General features: G+C 36.0%; 1 protein-coding gene across 1 annotated transcript; it reads left to right on the top strand.

Annotated features, from left to right (window-relative positions):
- Nucleotides 1-12,197: 12,197 nt before the first annotated feature.
- On the top strand, nucleotides 12,198-21,192 carry LOC145981702 (uncharacterized). Its single transcript, XM_083115105.1, has 3 exons — nucleotides 12,198-12,759; nucleotides 17,117-17,240; nucleotides 20,123-21,192. Exon 3 carries the CDS (start codon nucleotides 20,131-20,133, stop codon nucleotides 21,190-21,192), a length of 1,062 nt encoding a protein of 353 aa, XP_082971231.1. The 5' UTR covers nucleotides 12,198-12,759; nucleotides 17,117-17,240; nucleotides 20,123-20,130.
- The last annotated feature ends 287 nt before the right edge of the window (nucleotides 21,193-21,479 follow it).

The raw sequence follows: 21,479 nt of genomic DNA, 5'->3' as shown, positions 1-21,479 counted from the left end.
TTACACCAGGTGGCAAAATATATATGCTGTCCCCTGCACAATTTTATTACCAGTTTTTTGTTGGGGGCACACTGAGACCAATCAAGATCAAATATTGGCTTCAACCACAGGCACACCACTACCCCACCTTATCAATAACAAATGCTGACAACAAACCAAAAATCACCAGTGTAGAGTTAGAGGATTTTACAGATCCCAATACATTAGAAACATCTTATGCTGAAGATGATGGCTCTCTGGAATTTCATATACAAATAGGAGACAAATTATATTTAGAAAATCCTGTAGTATCAGCTGCTGAACACCCCATAGTTGCAATATTCTTGTTTTCATATTATGTCTAGACAAATTTTGTTGATGAATTACACAGACAAGGCAGACATAATTATAAGAGACTGCCAGTAGTCACAAAAGGCATAGATGATTTATGGCAGAGCGACTTGATTGAGATGGCAAGTGGACAGCTGAAAAATTTAGACAAAATCAACAAGGGCTACAAGTATCTACTCACTGTAATAGACACATTTTCAAAATTTGCCTGGGCTGTGCCACTCAAATCCAAGACTGGAAAATGTGTTACAGAAGCCTTCAGGACAATCATCAATCAGAGTGGAAGATCACCGCGCTATTTGCAAACAGATAATGGCAAAGAATTTTATAATTCTGTGTTCCAACAATTTATTAAAAGCCAGTCAATACAACATTATTCGAGTTACAGTGATCTCAAGGCCTCAATTGTAGAGAGATTCAACAAAACGCTAAAAAATCTTATGTATAAACAATTTACACTTCAAGGTAATTATAAATGGCTTAATATTCTTCCAGAACTTCTACATAAATATAACAACTCGGTCCATTCCACAATCAACATGAAACCCTCTGAAGTAACTTCATCTGATGAGCAAAAATTAATCAGGACTGTTTTTTATCCTAGATACCAGCCAACAACAAGAAAGGCCAAATACAAGGTGGGTGATCAAGTAAGAATCAGCAAATATAAGCACTTATTCAAAAGAGGCTTTACAAGAAACTGGAGCACTGAATTATTTACAGTGGTTCAAATTAAACCTGGGACCCTTAACACATATATAATAAAAGACCACCGAGGAGAAATTCTCAAAGGCAGATTCTATGAAGAAGAACTCAGCAAAACTAAACAGCCTGACACATATCTCATAGAAAAAATCATCCGCAGAAAAGGCAACAAGTTATTTGTCAAATGGCTAGGACTTCCAGAACACAGCTGGATCGATGCAGACAAAGTGATAATATGAGCACCTGGGATGTTATAAAGAGGCTGCCAGAACCTGAACAGCAGATTAAGAGAAATGGCAAGTTGCTGCCTGAAAATATTAGATGTCTTATTGTTGGGCCATCGGCTTGTGGTAAAACTACACTAATGATTGATAATTTTTTATTGGCACCCAATTGGTTAGACTGGAAAAACAGGCACTTGTATGTCTTCTCTAAGAGCTTGGAACAATTAAAATATCAGCAGCTGATGAAGCTATATGATGGACTGGATATTGCCACTTTTGAATCAGATGTTAAGCCACTTCATGAATGTCTCGATAATTCTGTTGTTGTGTTTGATGACATTATACTGGATAATCAAAACAAGGTTAGAAATTTCTTTACACAGGGCCGACACAAAAACATTGATTGCTTCTACCTGGCACAGACTTTTTAAAAAATACCGAAGCAGCTGATCCGAGACAACAGCAATTTTATATGTGTGTTTCATCAAGATCATACCAACCTCAAACACATACATGATGAATATGTAGGTGGGGACTTGAGCTACAATGATTTTTCCAAGTTTTGCAGTAGGTGCTGGAACCAGGACAGTTATGGGTTTGTCACAATTGATATGACAAGAAAACCCAATAGTGGCAAATACAGAAATAAAATCAACAATTTTCTAGACATTGAAACATATATAAATAACCATGAAAAGGCCAATCATTGATGATCTTAAATTAAGAGATTATCTTGTAAAAAGATTTAAGGGATGGAAATCACAGAACCGAGGAATTTATGAACAACACAAACAAACAGAACAGCCTATTATTGATGCTATTAGTGAATTAGGTAAAAATATCAAAACTGTTACAGAGCAAAATCAAAATTTGATCACAGAGCTTGTACCTGTAGCTGCAAGGAACATATTAGATTATCCAATCACCCCACTTTCCAGTATTCATACACCTAGTCCTGTTGCTCCTCGAAGAATTGAAGCTACTCAGGATCCTATTGAATTGGGTCTTCTTGCTCAAAAATATTTAAGCACACCTAAAGACAACAAAGATGAGGTTTTTGGCTTATATGCCGACACAGAGCGTGATGGTAGCATCATACATAGAATTGGCAATTTCAGAGTAACATTTATGGGAGATGATCTAATTGTATATTCAGAATCTCATTTTGGAGAAAAAGGTGGTTTTGTTAAATATCCCGGCACACCTGGATTGTGGGAACTGATGACTAGAAAAAGGCCTGGCAGCTATACAGATCAAGATTATGAGCATTACAAAGAAATATTAATAAAATCAGATGCTCTATACCAGAACAATGATCCCACACAAAAAAGAGTCAAGTCTAGCAGTGGAGCAAAATACAACAATTTAATCAAGCCCATATGGTCACAAATTAAGACAGGCAGTGGAATCAAACAATACAACACCCTGCCTAAAGAATTTGTCTGGGTTGATGATGTCAGGAAACTTGTAGATAGGTTATTGGTGATAGCTGGGGAGGAAAATGCTGGCAACCACAATTTTTACAATGAAAAGGTTGGAATTATGGACATGATAAGCACCAAATTGTCTAATTTTATAGTGAATGACACTAAGGGGATTGGATATCTTATAAAAATTATTAATACTCTACCACCTAAATTTTGGAATATTTCTGAGGGTCGGGGGTTGGTTAATGACATTATAAACAAGCTGCCATTTGATCTACACATTCCAGGCTATCAGTATTGTGGTCCCGGTACAAAATTGGACCATAGATTAAACAGAGGTGATCCTGGTGTTAATCCCCTAGATGCAGCTTGCAGAGACCATGACATAGCATACAACACACATACTGATCTTGACAAGAGACATGTTGCAGACAAAAAATTAGAAGAGGCTGCATTTGGTAGATTTGTAAGCAAAGATGCTTCTTTGAGTGAGAGAATAGCAGCATTGGGGACCACCATAGCTATGAACACCAAACAAAAGTGGGGTGGGGGCTGTGAATATATATATAATAAACCTAGAATGAAGGCCAAGGGTGTTATGTATCAAATACCTTATGCAGGTCTTAAATCTCTTAAAACTATTGATAGTCTTTTAACCAAAAAGCAGGGCAAGAAAAAAAGCTCTTGTCTTGCAAAGGGCCATGGTATGAAATTGTTGCTTAGTACCCCCCAATTAAAAAAATTACAGCAATCCAGAAAAAAATCACATGTGGGGGGTTTCATATTTACTATCCCGGCCATCTTAGCAGCACTTGGGGCTGTTGGGAGCTTGGCTGGGGGATCAGCTGCCATAGCAAAAACAGTAATAGATGCCAAGAAGAATAGGGCAGAATTAGATGAATTGAAGCGCCATAACCTGGCCATGGAGAAACAAGGCAAAGGTGTTAAGAGAGCCATGAATAAGTATAAAAAAACAAGAGCCGCTTACAAACCAAGATATTGAAGCTTTAATCAAGCCACTGGGCATCAAAAATTTTAGAGGTGTGTACATGTCTGATTCTTTACCAGAACAACCACTCAACAAAGAGTGTGGCATTGTTAATTTGGATAAGTACAAAAATCAGGGCACTCACTGGATCTGTTATCTTAAATATTTAAAAAATGAGGCATTTGTGTTTGATTCATTTGGAGGTGTTCCACCTGAAAATTTAGTAAAATATCTAAAATCAACTAATCTTTATTACAATAATGCCCGTGTACAAAATTTCAAAGATGTTGATTGGTTGATTTGTTGTTTTAAGTCCACTTTATGCACAGTAAGGCTAATTGGGACTGGACCTACAGTTTAAAGTGGGATCCGAACCACTTGTGCCTCCACCGGGTATCGAACCCGGGACCCCTTGATTACAAGGCGACGACGCTACCACTGCGCCATCGGGGAGGCCCTTCAAAGATGTTAATTGTGGACATTTGTGTTTATCTGTTCTTAGATATCTGTCTCAAATAAATAAACTATCAATTGAAAATTTTCAAAAGGCCTTGTGGTATTTAAAACATCATGGGGGTATTTCATCTCACAAGCCAAAATTCAATATTGAAACTCAAATTACATGATGATATAGTATATCCCAAAACAATAGCTCTCAGAACATTTTATGGCATGTACTTGATCCCTAATATTACACACCACAACAACAAAATTGCAGTTGGTGATCAAAATATTGTCATCACTCCAGGGCAGTATAATCTGTCCACTCTAAATGCTCAATTACCCAGAGGTATAGTATTAACTCAAAATTCTGTCACTCACAGAGTAGAGATTGTATCTGCTACAGAGACAGTGAATCTGGGTACTATAGGAGAGCTGTTAGGCTTTGAGAACAACACAAAACTTGAACCAGCCATCAAACACACTGTTATTAATATACCTAAATTCTTAGCCATAGAGACTCTGAATATTCACTGTAATGTGGCCGAGGGTATGATCACCAAATCAAATGGAATAGGCACTCACAAACAAACTGGGATCATTGCAACATTTAAACCTAATTCTGAATTTATGGAGCCAATCATCTACACTCCATCCCCAACATTATATTTTCCTGTGTGCCATAATAGAATAGATTATATTGAGTTGATGGTCACTAATGAAAAAGAAGAATTAGTTGATTTTGCTGGAGCCACAACAACTGCAATCATAGAGATTAATATTTAAATAAAAATGCATACAAAAAAAATGGAAAATATTGAGAGTTATGAGCTACAATCATTCCCTCCAAACAGGAGGACATTTGCAAATTTAAATCAACCCAACACAGAAATTGAGGTTGATCTTGATGTAGGGGATGGCTTTATACACCCCCACAGAGCAGATCTATACATCAAATTTGATGTTGTAAAGCTCGATGGTACAGATTATCCGGCAAATTCAAATATAAGATTGGTAGACAATTTTGTGCCACATCTGTTCTCTGAAATTGAGATCAGAAAATATGGTGTTGTTATAAACAGAGTGGATTACCCCGGCATTACCTCTACAGCTTTGGCCACACTAAAATTATCCAAAACCGAGGCTTCTTACTACAAAATAGGTGGATTTGAGGCTGGTGATAAAATTATATCTAAGAGCCACACAGTGCTGTTCCCTATGCGCCTGTTGCCAGGATTCTTCTCAGATTACAAAGATATTATGTGGAAGGGTGGTTTAAGAATCACATTTAGAAGAGCTGCCAATTATAATAATGCTTTGATGAGGTACAGCACATTAAACTCTACAGGGGAAGCTTTGCCTAATACCCTACCTGATGAAGGCAAATGCATTATTCAGACTATGGAGCTAAGAATCCCAGTTGTTGAATATGAAGCCAGTTATGCTCTTAAATACAAAGCAGATATAATAAAAAATCCACAAGTACCTTTACAATTTTATACATATCAATGTGTACAGAAGCCTCCCGCTGGTACTTATTATGAGTTTGATGCTACAAATTCATTCTCCAGTATACAATATGACATGCCGGATTTTGTGGTGGTACTGTTTCAGACTGGAAGACACAATAATCAGGAAAAAAAATTCAAGTAGATTTGATAACTGCAACATCAAGAACATATATCTTAAAAATGGCAGAAATGAGGTATTCCCTAGAGAAAATTATAATTTAGACATGTCCAAGGATGATTTCCTTAAATTATATGAAGCATTTACAGCATACAAAAGGGTCACTACTGGCAATACTGACATGTATTACACACCAGATGAATTCAAAGCACAGAGACCCATGTTTGTCATCAACACTTCAAAAAGGAAACAAGTTGTGGTTAATGACAGGACAAACATTAAAATTATCTGTGAATTACACAATACACTCCCTGATGACACTATATGTAGTGTTATTCTCATAGGTGAAAAATCATATGTTTATGATGTAAGAAATGAGAGAGTCACAGAGCAATTCTAGAAGAATTACATTGTTTTAGTACTAGATATGCAAGTTGAGCCTGGTGCCCAATTGAACTTAAACCGGAAGTAAATATGTGTGTGTGGGTGTGTGTTTTATGAGGATTTTGGCTTAATTTCAAGTGTATCCAAAACAATATCAAGAAGGGGCATATTTTTAACAAGCTTATGGACAACAATCTGGCTGATGCAACTTTTGTAAGTATGGGCAAATCAATCTGAGGGGGCTCATCATTTGTACACTGTAGTTTCGGGAAATTCCCGAGGGCATTTTTACAAAAATCTTGGATTAGACAGGGTGCTACACTTGAGCAAAAAGCTCATATGGGCATGTTGAGCTTGTTTTAAGTGTAGCCAAATCTGCTTGAGGAGGGCTCATCATTTGTTGAGTTTATAATAGGTCAAATCATACTACTACTGCAATTACATGCGAAAATTGAAGGATGGCTCTTTTTACTTTGTAACTCCATAATGACCAAAATGTCACTTACCATGTTTTAACCCCGAGTCGAGTCCTTCAATTAGTCTTTCTAACTCGAAATTGTTAATAATGTATATTCTTATTTTCAAAGAAAGTTAGAATTAAGACCGAAATGCTCACACATCATAATTCTATTAAGATTACATACAATTCAAACAAATGTCGGTTACGCATGATCAAATACATTATCACGGTTTTACTAAACACAGTTTTTATTTCCCTAGATATAATTTTTCAGAAATGGCGTGGACGAATATTTTGTGCTAGTCTCCATGGTGGAGATGTTAGCACATCGCACTACGATCCCAGGGGTAAAACCGTGATAATGTATTTGATCATGCGTAACCGACATTTGTTTGAATTGTATGTAAGCTTAATAGAATTATGATGTGTGAGCATTTTGGTCTTAATTCTAACTTTCTGTTTGAATCCCGGCCTAGACATGGTTGTTCTTTGTGAGTGTCCCTTGATCAATTTCACTCATTCTCATCTTCGCGTTTAGCCAAAAGTGGCAGAAGAAAGAAGGAAAATAAACAACATCGATCAATCAACGAATATTTTGACAATATGTGTACGAAAAACAGGTAAAATGTTTTCTTCTACTTACACCAGCATATTGATTTCGGCAAATACTTCAATGGTATATGTGAGATAGAAATTGAATATACATAGTCGTTATGGATTTCAAATACTAGCATGCAACTTGATTTCACTAAGTGGTACGCTGACATTTCTAATTTGTAAATATTTTAAAGACAAGATGATGATGGAAACAAAGCGAACACCTGGCTTAAACTTCAATAACTTTACTGACAAGAAATCACTTCAAAATTCGAATTCTGACTAAGGTGCGGATTCGTCATTCTAATTTATTCCCACATTTGCTGATAACGCGTTAGATAAAACGACTTAATATAATCCGATATATATGCAAATAATAACAGATAATATTAATCAATTTTGAAATATAACCCGCACAAAGAAAACTATTAGAACGAAGCTGAAAACTTTATTGTGATACATTCTGAATATATAATAACACAAACAAATGTTTTGCTTTCCGGACCGTTACTCTTTGAAATATCAGGGCAATAAGTGTGTGAGCTGTTCGAAGGGCAAATTTCGTTTCACACTGAAAAAGGTTCACTTCCTTTCTGCATAATTTACGTTGTCGTGTCCCGATAGGTATTATTTTTTTAAAAAATAAGAAGGGCGTTCATAATTTAGTTCCCTTTTGCTCTCTATTAGTAAGATAGGGAGTGATTCACTTGGAACCCTTAGGATCAACTAATGAGAGATCAACGTAAGTGTTGTGCACCATTCTCCTGATATCTTTGTAAACCAGACGGGTGGATCTCAAGATATGCTGTGAGCAAGGACGTATTTTGGAAGGTCCAGGGAGTCTGAGCCCCCTCCGAAAGACTAACCAAATACTAAAATTAAATAATCAAAATATACTTGTTAAGCATTTGTTATATGTGTAATCGATGTTGTTGTTTTTTTATTTCCGCCAAATTTATTGGAAGGCAAGGGGAATTGGGATCATAGGCTTTGAGTATGAAGGACAGTTCCAAAGATTTTTGCACACTACGACTTACGATAATATGCATAAAATATTAATCAGGAACTTTACTTTTCGTTAATTGGATCTAACTCCTTTTTTGTTATTCAATGAATATTAAATTCTTTATCTATTTGCAATTAATTTCCTTGCAAGAGCACTGTTTTCTTACAAATTTTGTTGGTATTAACTACAGGTGAGCTAGATAATTGTTTATATCTGTTTATAATGAATTGATAGTGCTGTTTATATCTCTAAATTTTACCATCTTTTTATCTATTCATGTAATAATAACAATACAATATTAATTAATTTGCACACTTAATTAATATTATTTTAATTTAATATAATATAAATATTCTAAATTTATTATTAGTGTTAGTTATTATTATTATTGAGACACTTGGTTGGACCCCCGAAATGTATTTCTAGATACTTGCCTGGCTGTGAGAGATATTCCGGTACCTCCAAGGAACGAATATGAACTCGAAGATGTTAAAATACCTCCGCTTGGGTTATCTAGGATCTACAATATTTCTGCACAAGAGTTCCAAGATGCTCATTTGACGCAACAGCTTCTTCGCCTCATACTAGATCTATTTAATTAAAATCCTTAGATCAAGTAGATTCAGCCAAACACTGTCTCAACATACCCAACACAACATACCGTTCATACGTTGCAACGAATTTCGGTTGGCATAGATCACTGCATTTTTTTAGTCTTCGGTTTTTGTCTCGTCTATCTTATGCTCAAACAAACTTCATTTCAAATATGTTGAGAGTCTTTTCGAGTGACATTTTCGATTTCCACGCTTCACATCCTGGTTTCGCGGATGCCAAGTCTGACGTCAGTATGGGAGTAGTATGAACGCCAATTTCGTCACAATCAATTCACAGTGAAAAAAAGTGAAGAAAATGTGAAAAAGAAATGAAAGGAAGAGAAGGAGGAAAAAGCAAGAGTGCTAGCTGTAGGTGGATTGGAGGCGAGAGGGAAATCGAATTTGGATCATAGGAGCAGAAGAGTTTTTTCTCTTCCTTGCCCGAGTTGCCACTGAATGAAAAGGAGGTCTTGTACGAACGGTAAGAAAAAACTTTTCTTTCACTTTGTTCACTTCGAATAAACTTTTCTTCAATTTTTCCTTCTTTTTTTTCTGTCCGGATATATTTTTGCACCACGGGAGCAAAAAGTTGTAAGAATGTAGTATGATATCTATGTCTGCTAATGCCTTTCTCGCTCAACCAACAAAATCAGTCATCTTTTTGAAGTGACCAAGTTGCTGGAGTTCAAATAGCACGGATTCTTTGCCTCGGTTGTAGATCAAGAGTTAAATATATATTTCTGATACCTTCTATTACGAATCCCACCTTTGTAAAGCTGTTATCGTTAGGTATAAGTAATTTAAATCTATGATAAGAGTTGGGTTGATTTGGTGTTTTAAGTCCACTTTATGCACAGTAAGGCTAATCGGGACTGAACTTACAGTTTAAAGTGGGATCCGAACCACTATGTGCCTCCACCAATCAAAAGATGGAACCAATTAAAGTAGTGTTAAAATAAAATAAAAATATCACTCCTTAACACGCCTAAAATTAACCCATACACAAAACTTGAAGACAGATACTGTATAAATACAATAATATAAAAGTAACATAGACGCAAAGGATTAAGAAGTGAGTTTCGGGCAATTCAGGTGTCCCAAACAGTATCTATAATAGTTGTTCGTTGGAGTTTATTCTTTGTATGTTCGTTATTTAGTGTCACTTTTCTGCCATGTTTGGCTAATCGCGACGATGAGGATGAGTGGTGATAAGACGAGATGGATGATGGGACACTCACAAAGAACACCGATGTGCAGGACGGGACTCTAATCCGGGAACTTCGGTGATGAGATTGAAAGCTGACCACTTAATGTGCTCGGCCACCGAGCCGGCTAGTTACAGTTAATTAAAGTTCGAGAATCTGAGAACTATACATTTTTAAAATATGTAATGAAATATTTTGCTTGCTTAGAACTTAAATATTCTGCACAGCACTAAAAGTCACACTTAGCTGTTTCATTCATTATTATTTTTTTTCAAAGAGGATCAGCATTTCATCAACTTTCATGATAGTACTGTAGATTATGATCTTGAACATGAAAATACATTCATGTGAAAGGAAGTAAAACAGAAGCATTTTTCTATTTCGATTTTGTTTATTGCGCGTGGATTATTGCCACGTTTGATTAATCGCGACCATGTGAATGAATGATGAAATAGAAATCGATGGAATTTGGAACCATTACCAGAATTCAAACCTAGGGCTTCCGTTTTCGTAGCTCGTCATGCTAAACACTCTGGAAAAGTAGCCTGCTAGAAGCATCTTTCATTTTGCCTTAAAGTTTGCCGAAATGTCCTGGAACGAAACAAAAAAAATGATGACAATTCTTTTTTAGCTTCTTGAAACTTTCATGGTGACAGGTGATAAGATTTTTTCAGGAAATTGATTACTTGAAATATTTTGGAGTGTATGTGAGTAACGCTAATTATGGAACGCTTAGATTTCCGGCCAATATCTATTCAATATAAATACTTATTTTGTGAAGCACTGTACATTATGGGTGTTTTAAGCCGTAACTGCAATGTAATCGTGAAGATCGTTGGTATGCAGGCACATGTTAAATTTGCAAACTCCCGATATAACGTCATAAATGCAGCAATTACTCTGGACCCTGAGTAAGACAATTAAAGTTTGTTGGACGGTGGTAACTAGCTCTCTGCACTAAACGTCAAAACCTGGTGGCAGAGGAAGAAAAATGGACGTAATATTAATATAAATAACAATAAATTAACACCCAAGGACCTCCTTCACGAAGGTGCGGCCTTTATGATGGTCTGTGTTATGGAGGTAAAACTATATTCCATATGTTCTTCACGCGACCATTGGAAATATTAGGAATCAATAACTGATCACATTTCACACCTATACACAACCCGTATGAGTGTAGTAAAATGTACACGGATTGCTTCTAAAGGTTAAACGCGTTACAAACTCGACGTGAGTGCATAAGTTAAGTGGCAATTTGCGCAATTCTGTTTTGAATTGGCTGATCGTAAAACGTCACTTTATGCTGTTTGGTGTTGGTGTTACGGCTCTCATAAAGAAATTAAAATCTCGTAGTTCGCATTTCGTTCCGTCTCGGAAGCTTATTCGTGTATGTATTTTGAAACGTCTATAAAGGCAAGGTATGTAATATAGTTGTGGGGGAAAAACGGAAAAACTTAAAGCAGCAACAAGCAACTTGTATATAACCTGTAAATAATAAAATGGGGGTTGCTAGGTTCATTCAAGCTGGAATGGTTGCTTTATTTTTTAAAATGATACGGTTTCCAAAAAACTCCAAAAATGCGGTTTCCGGTTTTATTTAACGTTTCACCTCTGAAGAGCTCTTATTTGGAGTCAGATCGAAATATCTCTACTTCTAATTCTTAGCAATAATGTGAAGCCGCCTTAGTCCAATTTACTGACTCGGTCAAACATATTCCTAAGAATACATTATTACCTCTCTCCTACAAATTTGATAAATTGGAGATACGTCCATCTGGTTCTCACGCGACGAATTGTAAGATCAACTTTTGAGAAAACCAAAAGGTTTTGTGCCTTAGTATAATGGACCTAGACACACCTTTTGACGATTGGGTTTTGAATATCCGATTATGTATTTGTTTATCTGGAAGCGGATGTGGGTATGTCAGAATATATCATTCCCCATTCAAATAATGAATGTAAATTGAGAACTCCGTTTCTCGTTTACTGATCACTAAAAACAAACACAAAAACTGTTAATAACTTGTTACCAGTTCATTATAACGTATATCTTGATTAGTGTATATTTGTGTACATAGGTATTACACACACGCCCATATATATATATATATATATATATATATATATATACACACACACATATATACATACATACATACATACATATATACAACCCACCGTCAATTTGGGTGCCATACATTTGAGAATTGCAGTTGAAGTTGCAGCCTTGTGCTTACGGATGCCATATATGGATGCGACATTGTCTTCCCTGTATTGCTTTTCCCTCCTGTGCTTAACATCTTTACAACTTTGCCAATAGATGTCTCTTGGTACCCTCTACCTACTGTAATTTCTATTTTTGGAAAAAAGATTCGCAATTGAAAATAAAAAAATACGAAAGTTTTCTAGCCTGGTTGCAGTAATGATCGTAATATGGCAGATATGGTATATTTTTTAGTTCAATGATTTGCCACTTGGTGCGCTGAAAGCGCGCCCGTATAATTCTGGGTTCCGTATTGTTTTTATTGTGAACATGAATAAACAGGTAAGTTTTCACTTCATCGTGTAACGTGCATCCGTTGAGACATTTGGTAGCCCTGGATCACGAGACCAGCGAAATTGCGTAGGCATTTGCTGAGTACATTGGCCCGGCGGTGAGGAGAAGAAAAGAAGAAGCTGAGTACATTTTGTTTGCATTTGGCAATTTTTGTGTTAGGCCTAACTCTTGCAATTTGAACTGCAGCAAGTGCTGATTACTGATAATATGGTAAGTGAATGTAATATTCTGTATTTTCTAATTATAGCATTGACATTTCATCATTATTTGTTTATTTTACGGCACGGACAAATGTTGTTATTTGGATCGGGGCAGGTGTCACACACACATAAACACAGGGTTATATGCTCAATATTTTTCCGCAATTCTGTTTAAAGTCTCGGAACTATGACATTAGTTACTGGAATGCAAGAAATAGGGTATTATCACGTCTTTCACATTTGATATCTGAGAAGGAAAAAACTGAATTCAACCATTTCATCAATTTTACGACTGACATAAATGTTAGACCATTAAATTTCTTACAGAGCGGAAACAAATAAAAATAGTTACTTTTCGGTTATTTTTTATTTATACTTATGTATTACACATTGCTGAAGATTGTGTGGGGTGTGCTTTTCCCTTTTTCACCATAATTACTTCCATTTCGTGCAATAATTTCCGTTACTCACGCACCCTTCACAGGTTCGAGGTATGCCTACGAGGTTAGGTTAGGCATGTTAGGTTAGGTTCCATTAGCATAAAAACAACACAAATTTACCGATTTTCGTGTTAATCGGAATACACTCTACAGCAATAACATCAAGAAACTTCGAAAATAATACAGAAACACAATTTCGTAATTTCACTAAGTAGTTTCTCCCGTAAATTTTAAGAAACGCGTTTCCGTTCTGCAAGAAATTTACCGATAGACCTATGTGTTGTTTATTTCTACTGCATGTATGATACTCTTTCTATCTACTTTACTAACATACATAACGTATTTTTCTTCCTTTCCTTTTGTTAAAGAGTAGGGACAAATTTTGGTAAAGATGCGTATATCGCGGACACTTTTTTGGTTAGGTTGGCGAAGTTCAGGTTACCTCATTAAAATACTTAAAAATGAAACAGAACGTAATATCTATATAGCTCGAAGAGAGCATTTTGTAGCATCTTAGTAAGGTAAACTGACGGAATGCAACCTTTGCCAACCTAACCAAATAAATGTCCAATTACCAACTGCGATATACGCAATCTTTACCCTAATTTTAAACAGGATCTAATAAATTTCATTATTCCGACACCAGAACAAAGCAATAAAATTGAAATATAACATGCAATTCACCATGCCATGATGACATATGGTAGAGCTTCACGCTTTCTTGATGGCCATGTTGGAGGTGGGTGATCAGCACCATACTCCTGCTGCTTTTTCCTCCCCCAGGTCTGATCCTGGGTATTCATTGTATTTAGATATTTGGTGCAGAGACCACGGAGAATATCCAGGTCTGACTACTCCAGGAATCGAACCCTGATACCCCTATGTAGCAGATACTATACCGAATTGACCACTGAGACTCAAAGAAAGTGTAACATTTAGAAATAATAAAATTCAATTTAGTAACGACATAGTTATTTTTAACGTTACTCTACAAATAATACAATGATGAACTTTGTGATTATTATTATTAGCCATTTGATAAAAATTCACTCCTGACTTTGCAATATTGCAAATGTGTTGTTTAGAACATAGAACATATGTATTGAAATGTTTGAAATATTCATATAAGGCCTTATACAAATGAACAATTGGTAAAACTATCGCAGAGTAAAAACACTTTTTAACGTTTTACACAAGAAACTACTTCCCTTAACACATTTCTGTGAACTCTCCTATGTTTATGGAAGTGTATTCTTGCCAAACGCAAACTTCCAGAAGCGAAATAACTTAATTTAAGAGGAAAATCATGAATTTTTATGCTAATGGAACCTAACACAACAGGCCTAAGCTAACCTCGTAGGCATACCTCGTCTGCATGAATGGTGCGTGGGGCTATCCGTGGATGGTTTGTGGGGTTAGAAACACATCATAATGTATTTTTATGCTAATTGAACCTAACCCAACAGGCCTAACCTAACCTTGTAGGCTTACCTCGTCTCCGTGAATTGTGCGTTGGGCTATCCGTGGATGGTTTGTGGCGTTAGAAACACATCGTAATTAACTGGGAATGTGTTTCTTTCGCAAGAAGAAAGATCAATGACCATTAAAAAAAGTACAGAAATGTCTTTGAAAAGTGTTTTAACTCTTCGATAGTTTTACCGAACAATTTTCAATCCACAGCATTTCTAAAAACAGTGAAAGTTACAAAAAGTTCAATTTTCTTACCCCCTATTTTTTAGGGAGTTCCAAGTTTAGATAAATCCAACTTTGAAATGATGTAATGTAAAACTGTCTTCTGCAAGCCATTGATAGTGAGGGAAGTCCTTTCTCATGAATGTATTTTCTCAAAATTTTATTAAGTTAGCTTTCTGTCAATAAACTAAAAACTGAGCCTGTGCTATCTCTGACACAGGAAGGGGTATGATAAATCCGAAAAGTGGAACGGAAAGATAAATAATTATTTATTATAAATAACTAGTGATTTTTATTGTAAAGAATTTACTCAATGATTTGAATTTGAAATTTATTTTATTTATTCATTCCTCAGCGATGAGTTGCAAAACAACCTGCATGGGAGTGGAGTAGTTACTGTGTAGTAACGCAAAATTCGTAGCTTATTTTGTGTTACTCCAGCGATCAAAATTCACACCGGCCCAAGTTCCATTTGTTTTATGGTGAATTTATCATGCTACGAATGTAATTTTTACATTGTTCGATTTCGATTTATGTCTGTTAACACATACTGCGGGGTTTTAGCGATTACTTAAGATTTTGTTCAATATATGCTTTTGGGGTTAGGTTAGGCAGGTTAGGTTTCGTTCTGTTAGCATTAAAATAAAATCCCTAAATACTTTCTACTAAGGTTCCGATTTACTTCTACATTAATTCCCACTAGTCTCCGATGATTACAGTCTGTTTTCAGTTACATTGTCCACGGGAAGCATGCATGCTTGCGTAAGGTAATTTTTAAGTTATTTTTCCACATAGATATTTTTTTTTCGAATTTCAAACAATGCTCATTTCTTTAAGCAAGGTTCAAATTTCATGAGCCAATGATTTCCAAAATTCTATGATAATTACTCTTCCTGCTAGGAGAATTTGAAGAAATCATAAAACAATCTGAACTGTTACCTTCGCACCTATGTAAACATGGTATAGTAGTTCCATCTCGGAACAAGTGGGAAGTGAGAATTTTCCCTTATTTCTCTTTTATGAAGAGCCGAAAATTTGTAAATCGTATTAAAGGATGTCATAGCAAAAAGCTGAATATATTAATGATAAATTGAAATACTGATGGAAATAATTCATGAAATTACTTGCGCTTGTAAAATAATAATGGTTTTCGTAATAGAAAAAATAGAGATGTAGCACAAAACATAGAATTGAATGAAATCTGAATTAAATAACAGCTTCGTAAGACTTCTAGTGATACAACTGTGGCTTGGGTGATACAATGGTGTAATGAAGGGGTACTGGGCTAGATTCCTGGTGGAGAAAAATAGTGTTTTGAATTCAGTTTAAACTGTAGGCCTCACCACGATCAGCTTGCATATAAGGTGGCGATAAAACAACAACCTAACATACCATCTAAGTGTACTGGTTGGGAATGCTGGATGCATTAGTTTATTGAACTATATCTCATAATTTAATGTATAATCAGGATGATGTGGTCTGAACATAATGAGATGAAGTGAATAAAAAGAGAAAGAAATAAACATATTCTTGATAAATACTCGGCGACATCACTGAAATTTCTATGGCCATCTATGAGGTGCAGAATATATTGGCATAGTGGACCTCACAGTTTTTCCTTAAATATCTGCATTGAGGGATGAATTCGCTTTTGAGACTACATGAAGCAATTGGTAGTACTACTTTTCAATTTCTTACTAAACATACAGAAACTTTCTTTTTTAACAAGCTTAAATAATTACACTGGCACATATAATTTCTTATGGACTGCGTTGTTCGCATGTTTCTATTTGTAGTAATGGGGATAACTTTATCACAGGCTATGGTTTGTATTGGCATTTCTTTCGTTCAGGATTAATTAATTTTTTTGTGTACAGTACATAATGAAGATTGATTGATTGATTTGGTGTTATAAGTCCACTTTATGCACAGTAAGGCTAATCGGGACTTGACCTACAGTTTAAAGTGGGATCCGAACCACTGTGTGCCTCCAGTGTACATAATGAATGTTGTCATATATGTCAGTATGAAATTCTTTTACACCTAACTATTTTAGTTCTGCTGTTATCCAAAGATGTGTGTAAAGGTGGGTAAAAAATCCAATTTCCCAAGAATCTTGTTTTTTTTTTCATGGAAATGCATTCCATTGCATTTGATGCATGTGTATTTTTCCACAGCTTGACAAACATCATATTACAATGAAACATAGTCTGAATCCATTTTTTTTCCCCACAGAAAAGATCAAGAAAAATTCTGGATTTATGCAAATCTAAAGGAGAATGGTCTAATTTGTGGTTCCCAAAATATTAAACAACAAAGGGATTGACAGAAACAGAGAGGCATTTAGCAATTCAGAACTGTAAGTGTTTTTTCTTTGTACCCCTCAGATTTAAATACATTTGTTTCTATTCCTACTAACGATAACTACTGAAACATATTTTTTATTATTATTAATCACAATTCTGAAACAAAGGGTATTAACATAAATTATAGCTTTTCTTAAATGTCTTTGTGTGAACCATATCTATTTTGTGTAAATGAATGAATTCACTTGTAGATGTTTCCATAAGAATTACATCTGCTTAATTTTAAAATATCCTACTTATATATCTGCATGTGAAGTCCTACATATTTGAATTCTAATACCGGTCACAAAATTCAATAATACTATCGTAAAATGGAGCTATTCCAAACATGTTTTGGTGTAGTTATGTAATTTACCATGCCTCTGATGGAAAATGTTGCAAAAAAATGCAATTAAGCAGAACATCAGATCTTTACAGCATTGTTAAGTGTACTCATGTGAATTTTTTCCAACCTTCCACCCCCCCCCAAATGAAAACTAATTTGGGGATATTCTGAACATTGTGTGTTTTTGTGTGCTACTCATTCCTGATAGATCGTGGGGCAATTCAAAACATACCATATTTTAGCTGGTGTTTTTATGAACACTTTGATATGCTGCAAGGATGCATTCAGTAAGTATTTCATGGCTCCAAGAAAGGAAAAATTATAAACGGTAAAGATTTTTTTGTAAATCTATAACAATAAATAACAGTTGAATGTTCACACATGCCCATTCGAAACATTTTAGGAAGGAGTGCCCAGAATAGCTCCACTTTATGGTACTTTAACATGATGTAGAAATGGCTTTTCTTCCCATATGGTGTAACTGTTACATCCCTTTAGTTTGATTCATGGGGTTTTGGGTTCAGTTCGTCAAGATGACAGATTATTAAGGAGCTACAAGATAAAAACCTTTTTTTTTTTTATCAGAAACATATTTTAGTAAGGGAAGCAACAGAATGGCAATTACAGGTAACTGATAGACTGGCGGCCACCTGTTGCTTAATGAAAAATTAGTTTACTGGGGCTATACCACCACTGTGTTTACTGAAATTTTATTTTGTTTGTTTGTTTCTTATGAGTTAAAGTATATCCCTGGCTTTAGCCTCGGTGGTCAAGGCGGTGGAGCAACTGGTTGCCACATGGGTGATGCTGGTTTGAGTCCTGGGTGGTTCATACCTGGATAACTTTTCTGTGGTCTCAGCACCAAGAGGCTCTGGGGCCTACTCAGCCTTATAAATGAATGCGTACCGGGGGGTACCCTCGAAAGGCTGCCAAAGCATGGTGCTGACCACCCACCTCCAACATAGCCAATGACAAGAAAGTGTGGAGCTTTACTTCTACATCTCCCCCATATGCCTTCATGGCATGGTGCATTGCACAGGGCATACCTTTACCTTTTTACGCTGTATTTATCACATTCCATGTAAGCATCAGAGGAGATGCTTTTCTTGAATTCAGCCATCAGTGAATTTGCTGTGGTCAGCTACACACATAGGCAGCCTTCATTCTTCAAGCATGTACATGCGCTTATTTTAAAGAAATTTAATGACTCCAGAACTTTTTAAAAAAATAATCAAAATCTGAACCCTTGGGATCCTCTTTGAATGTGCTATTATTGAACATTATTTACACTGAATGTGAAGAAATGCAGTAGGCAAAATCTATAACTAGGAAGTGATAAAAGAACGTAATATTCTAGTGGATCCCGCTCAGATTGGCTATCCTGATTCATGTTTCCTTACCTAGAGTTCTGACCAGGAAAGGAACTTTACCAAAAAAAATTTCATCTTCCAAGGGAAACTAATGATTGCTTGTTCATGAAAAAAATTTAACCTCTTTGAGTACTTATTGTTTGTGGCCCACTTAAGCAGTTAGAACTTGGAAGTGAACAGTAACAACCCCCTTACAGTGCCATTCTTCACTCTTTCCTTTGAAAACATTTTCAGGATTCTAGAGATATTTGTTGAAAGTTGAAACAAGAGAATATTAAAAGAATTAGGCCTACAGTTTAACGTGGGTTTGGAACCACAAGGTCAGCGGTGTTTAAGAAACTCACATGGTCCCAACAGGGATCAATCCTATGACCCCTGGCACCAGAGGTGAGCATACTAACCAAGAGTGCCACCGCTTCCCCGGGGAGGTGGTTATGTCAGTGGTTTTGAAATTTTTATAGAGGACATTCAGTTTAACTGGCCCTGTCCTGAATGGAAGGGAGGTAATTCGTCTCAATTACAGTCCTAATTAGCCAGCATTTGTTCCTAACGTTTTTTTGGAAAAACCAACTGCATGAAGTTTAATTTAATAATGAAATAATTTGTAAATGAGAATAAGGAACTTAAGCGTATGATTTTTTCAATTACAAAATATTGAATATATGAATTGAAGTCCTTCTCCGTTGCCGTGCAGTCTAAGGCCCCATGCTTTGGATGGCGGCTGTGGGATGGCATGGGTTTGAACCCAATTCACTCCTGATTCTGTTCGACCTGTGTACAGGACCGGTGGCAACCCACCATCATGAGGAAATTGGGGAGCTCCGAATGAGAGAGCGTAATCTGGTCGCGTAGACCTACTGTAACTGCTGGGGATATGTCGGGCTGACACCCTGACTATTCCACTACTGGTTGAAGATCTCCACGCATAGAGACAGGTGACGATGAAAAGTGTGGGAGGGAGGCCGGCAGTCGCTAGGTAAGCCAAAGCCCTTCATGGACTGTATTGCAAAGGATTATTATTATTATAAAATGAATGGAAACAAAACGGATTTTCCCTGTTTTTTTATAAATTAATTTAAATGTTGAAAAATACATATATACTGTAAATTGTATGTACAAATACTGTATAGTGTAACTTTTGCACTTTAAACTGACCAGTTTAATTATTCCTTTTCCCCAGACCAAAACATGAGGGAATTAATATCCAATGGAATGAAATGTGAAATCCAAGAGAGATCCAGAAGAGAATCCAGTTGTCCACAGTCTGCATCTGCATCCAGTTGTCCAAAGTCTGCATCTGTATCCAGTTGTCCCAAGTCTGCATCTGTATCCAGTTGTCCCAAGTCTGCATCTGTATCCAGTTGTCCCAAGTCTGCATCTGTATCCAGTTGTCCAGAGTCTACATGTTGGCCCAGTTGTGGCATATACACTCAGTCTTTTTTTTCAGCAATGTTTAAGGACAAGAAAGAAAAGGTAAGAATAAAAAGTGAATTTGAAATTGGAATATCTTATGACTTGATAGTTGACAGTGAGATCATTCCGCCCTCCTCAGTCTCAGCTATTTATAATGATGATGAGAGTCCAGACACTATTAACATGGAGTGTGTTGAGCATCCAGAGGACATCAAAGTTTTCGAGAGTATAGAAAAAGAAGAAGTTACCCAAAATCCAGAAGAGACTTCAATGTTTCACAATCAAACAGAGTGGCTGGTTTTCCCAAGCCTACAGGACAGTCCATTTATTCAAAGTCCAGGTACACATGATTCAGAAGAGAGTCCAGTTGTCCAGAGTCTATGTATGGATCCACTTCTCCAGAGTCCAGAGGAGAGTACAGGTCCCCACTACCAAGAAGAGAGTACAGTTGTCCAAGGTCTATATATGGATCCACTTCTACAGAGTCCAAAAGAGAATACAGGTTCTCACTATCAAGAAAAGATTTTAATTGTCCAGAGTTTGCAGGAGAGTCCAGTTATCCAGAGTGTACAGGGAAGTCCAGTTTTCCAAAGTGAAGATGAGGACTCACCACGAAATTATACCAGGGATAATAGTAAGAAGAAAATATACCAGCGTAAAAAAGACTTTTGTTTCTATTGCGAAACTCTTGTTAAACAGTTTGGTCGCCACACAGTGCGGAACCATAAATATGAAATAGCTGTGCAACAAATAATGTCCAAACCAAAAAAACAGCAAAGAGAGAAAACAGTTAATATCTATGCAATGCTTCACATTGCTGATAACATTAGTCTCTAACTCAGAGTAGTATCTGTGATTTAAAAATTATTTTATTTTTGTTTCATATTTTCTATGGTCTATTACTTTCACATGTTTCATATATTGTCTTATTTAATTTGAAAAATGTCATGTTAAAAGGTAAAACATCATGCAATCTTTTCTGTTTACGTGGGTATTTCTAATTTGCATTGTTCACTGAAATGCAATACAAGCATTTAATTAGCAAATCGCTGTATATCTTTTTCAATCAATCATGTGAAAATTGTATTTTAAAATAAACTTGCAAATGCAACATTTTCAATGTA

Source organism: Lepisma saccharinum, chromosome 2 (genome assembly GCF_977018435.1).
Source record: "Lepisma saccharinum chromosome 2, izLepSacc3.1, whole genome shotgun sequence".
NCBI lineage: Eukaryota > Metazoa > Arthropoda > Insecta > Zygentoma > Lepismatidae > Lepisma > Lepisma saccharinum.
Note: the sequence above shows the minus strand (reverse complement) of the source record. Positions and strands in the feature narration are given on the sequence as shown.

Excerpts from the sequence above, each read along its gene's own strand:
- LOC145981702 (XM_083115105.1), top strand. The coding sequence starts at position 20,131 with ATGAGGGAATTAATATCCAATGGAATGAAATGTGAAATCCAAGAGAGA.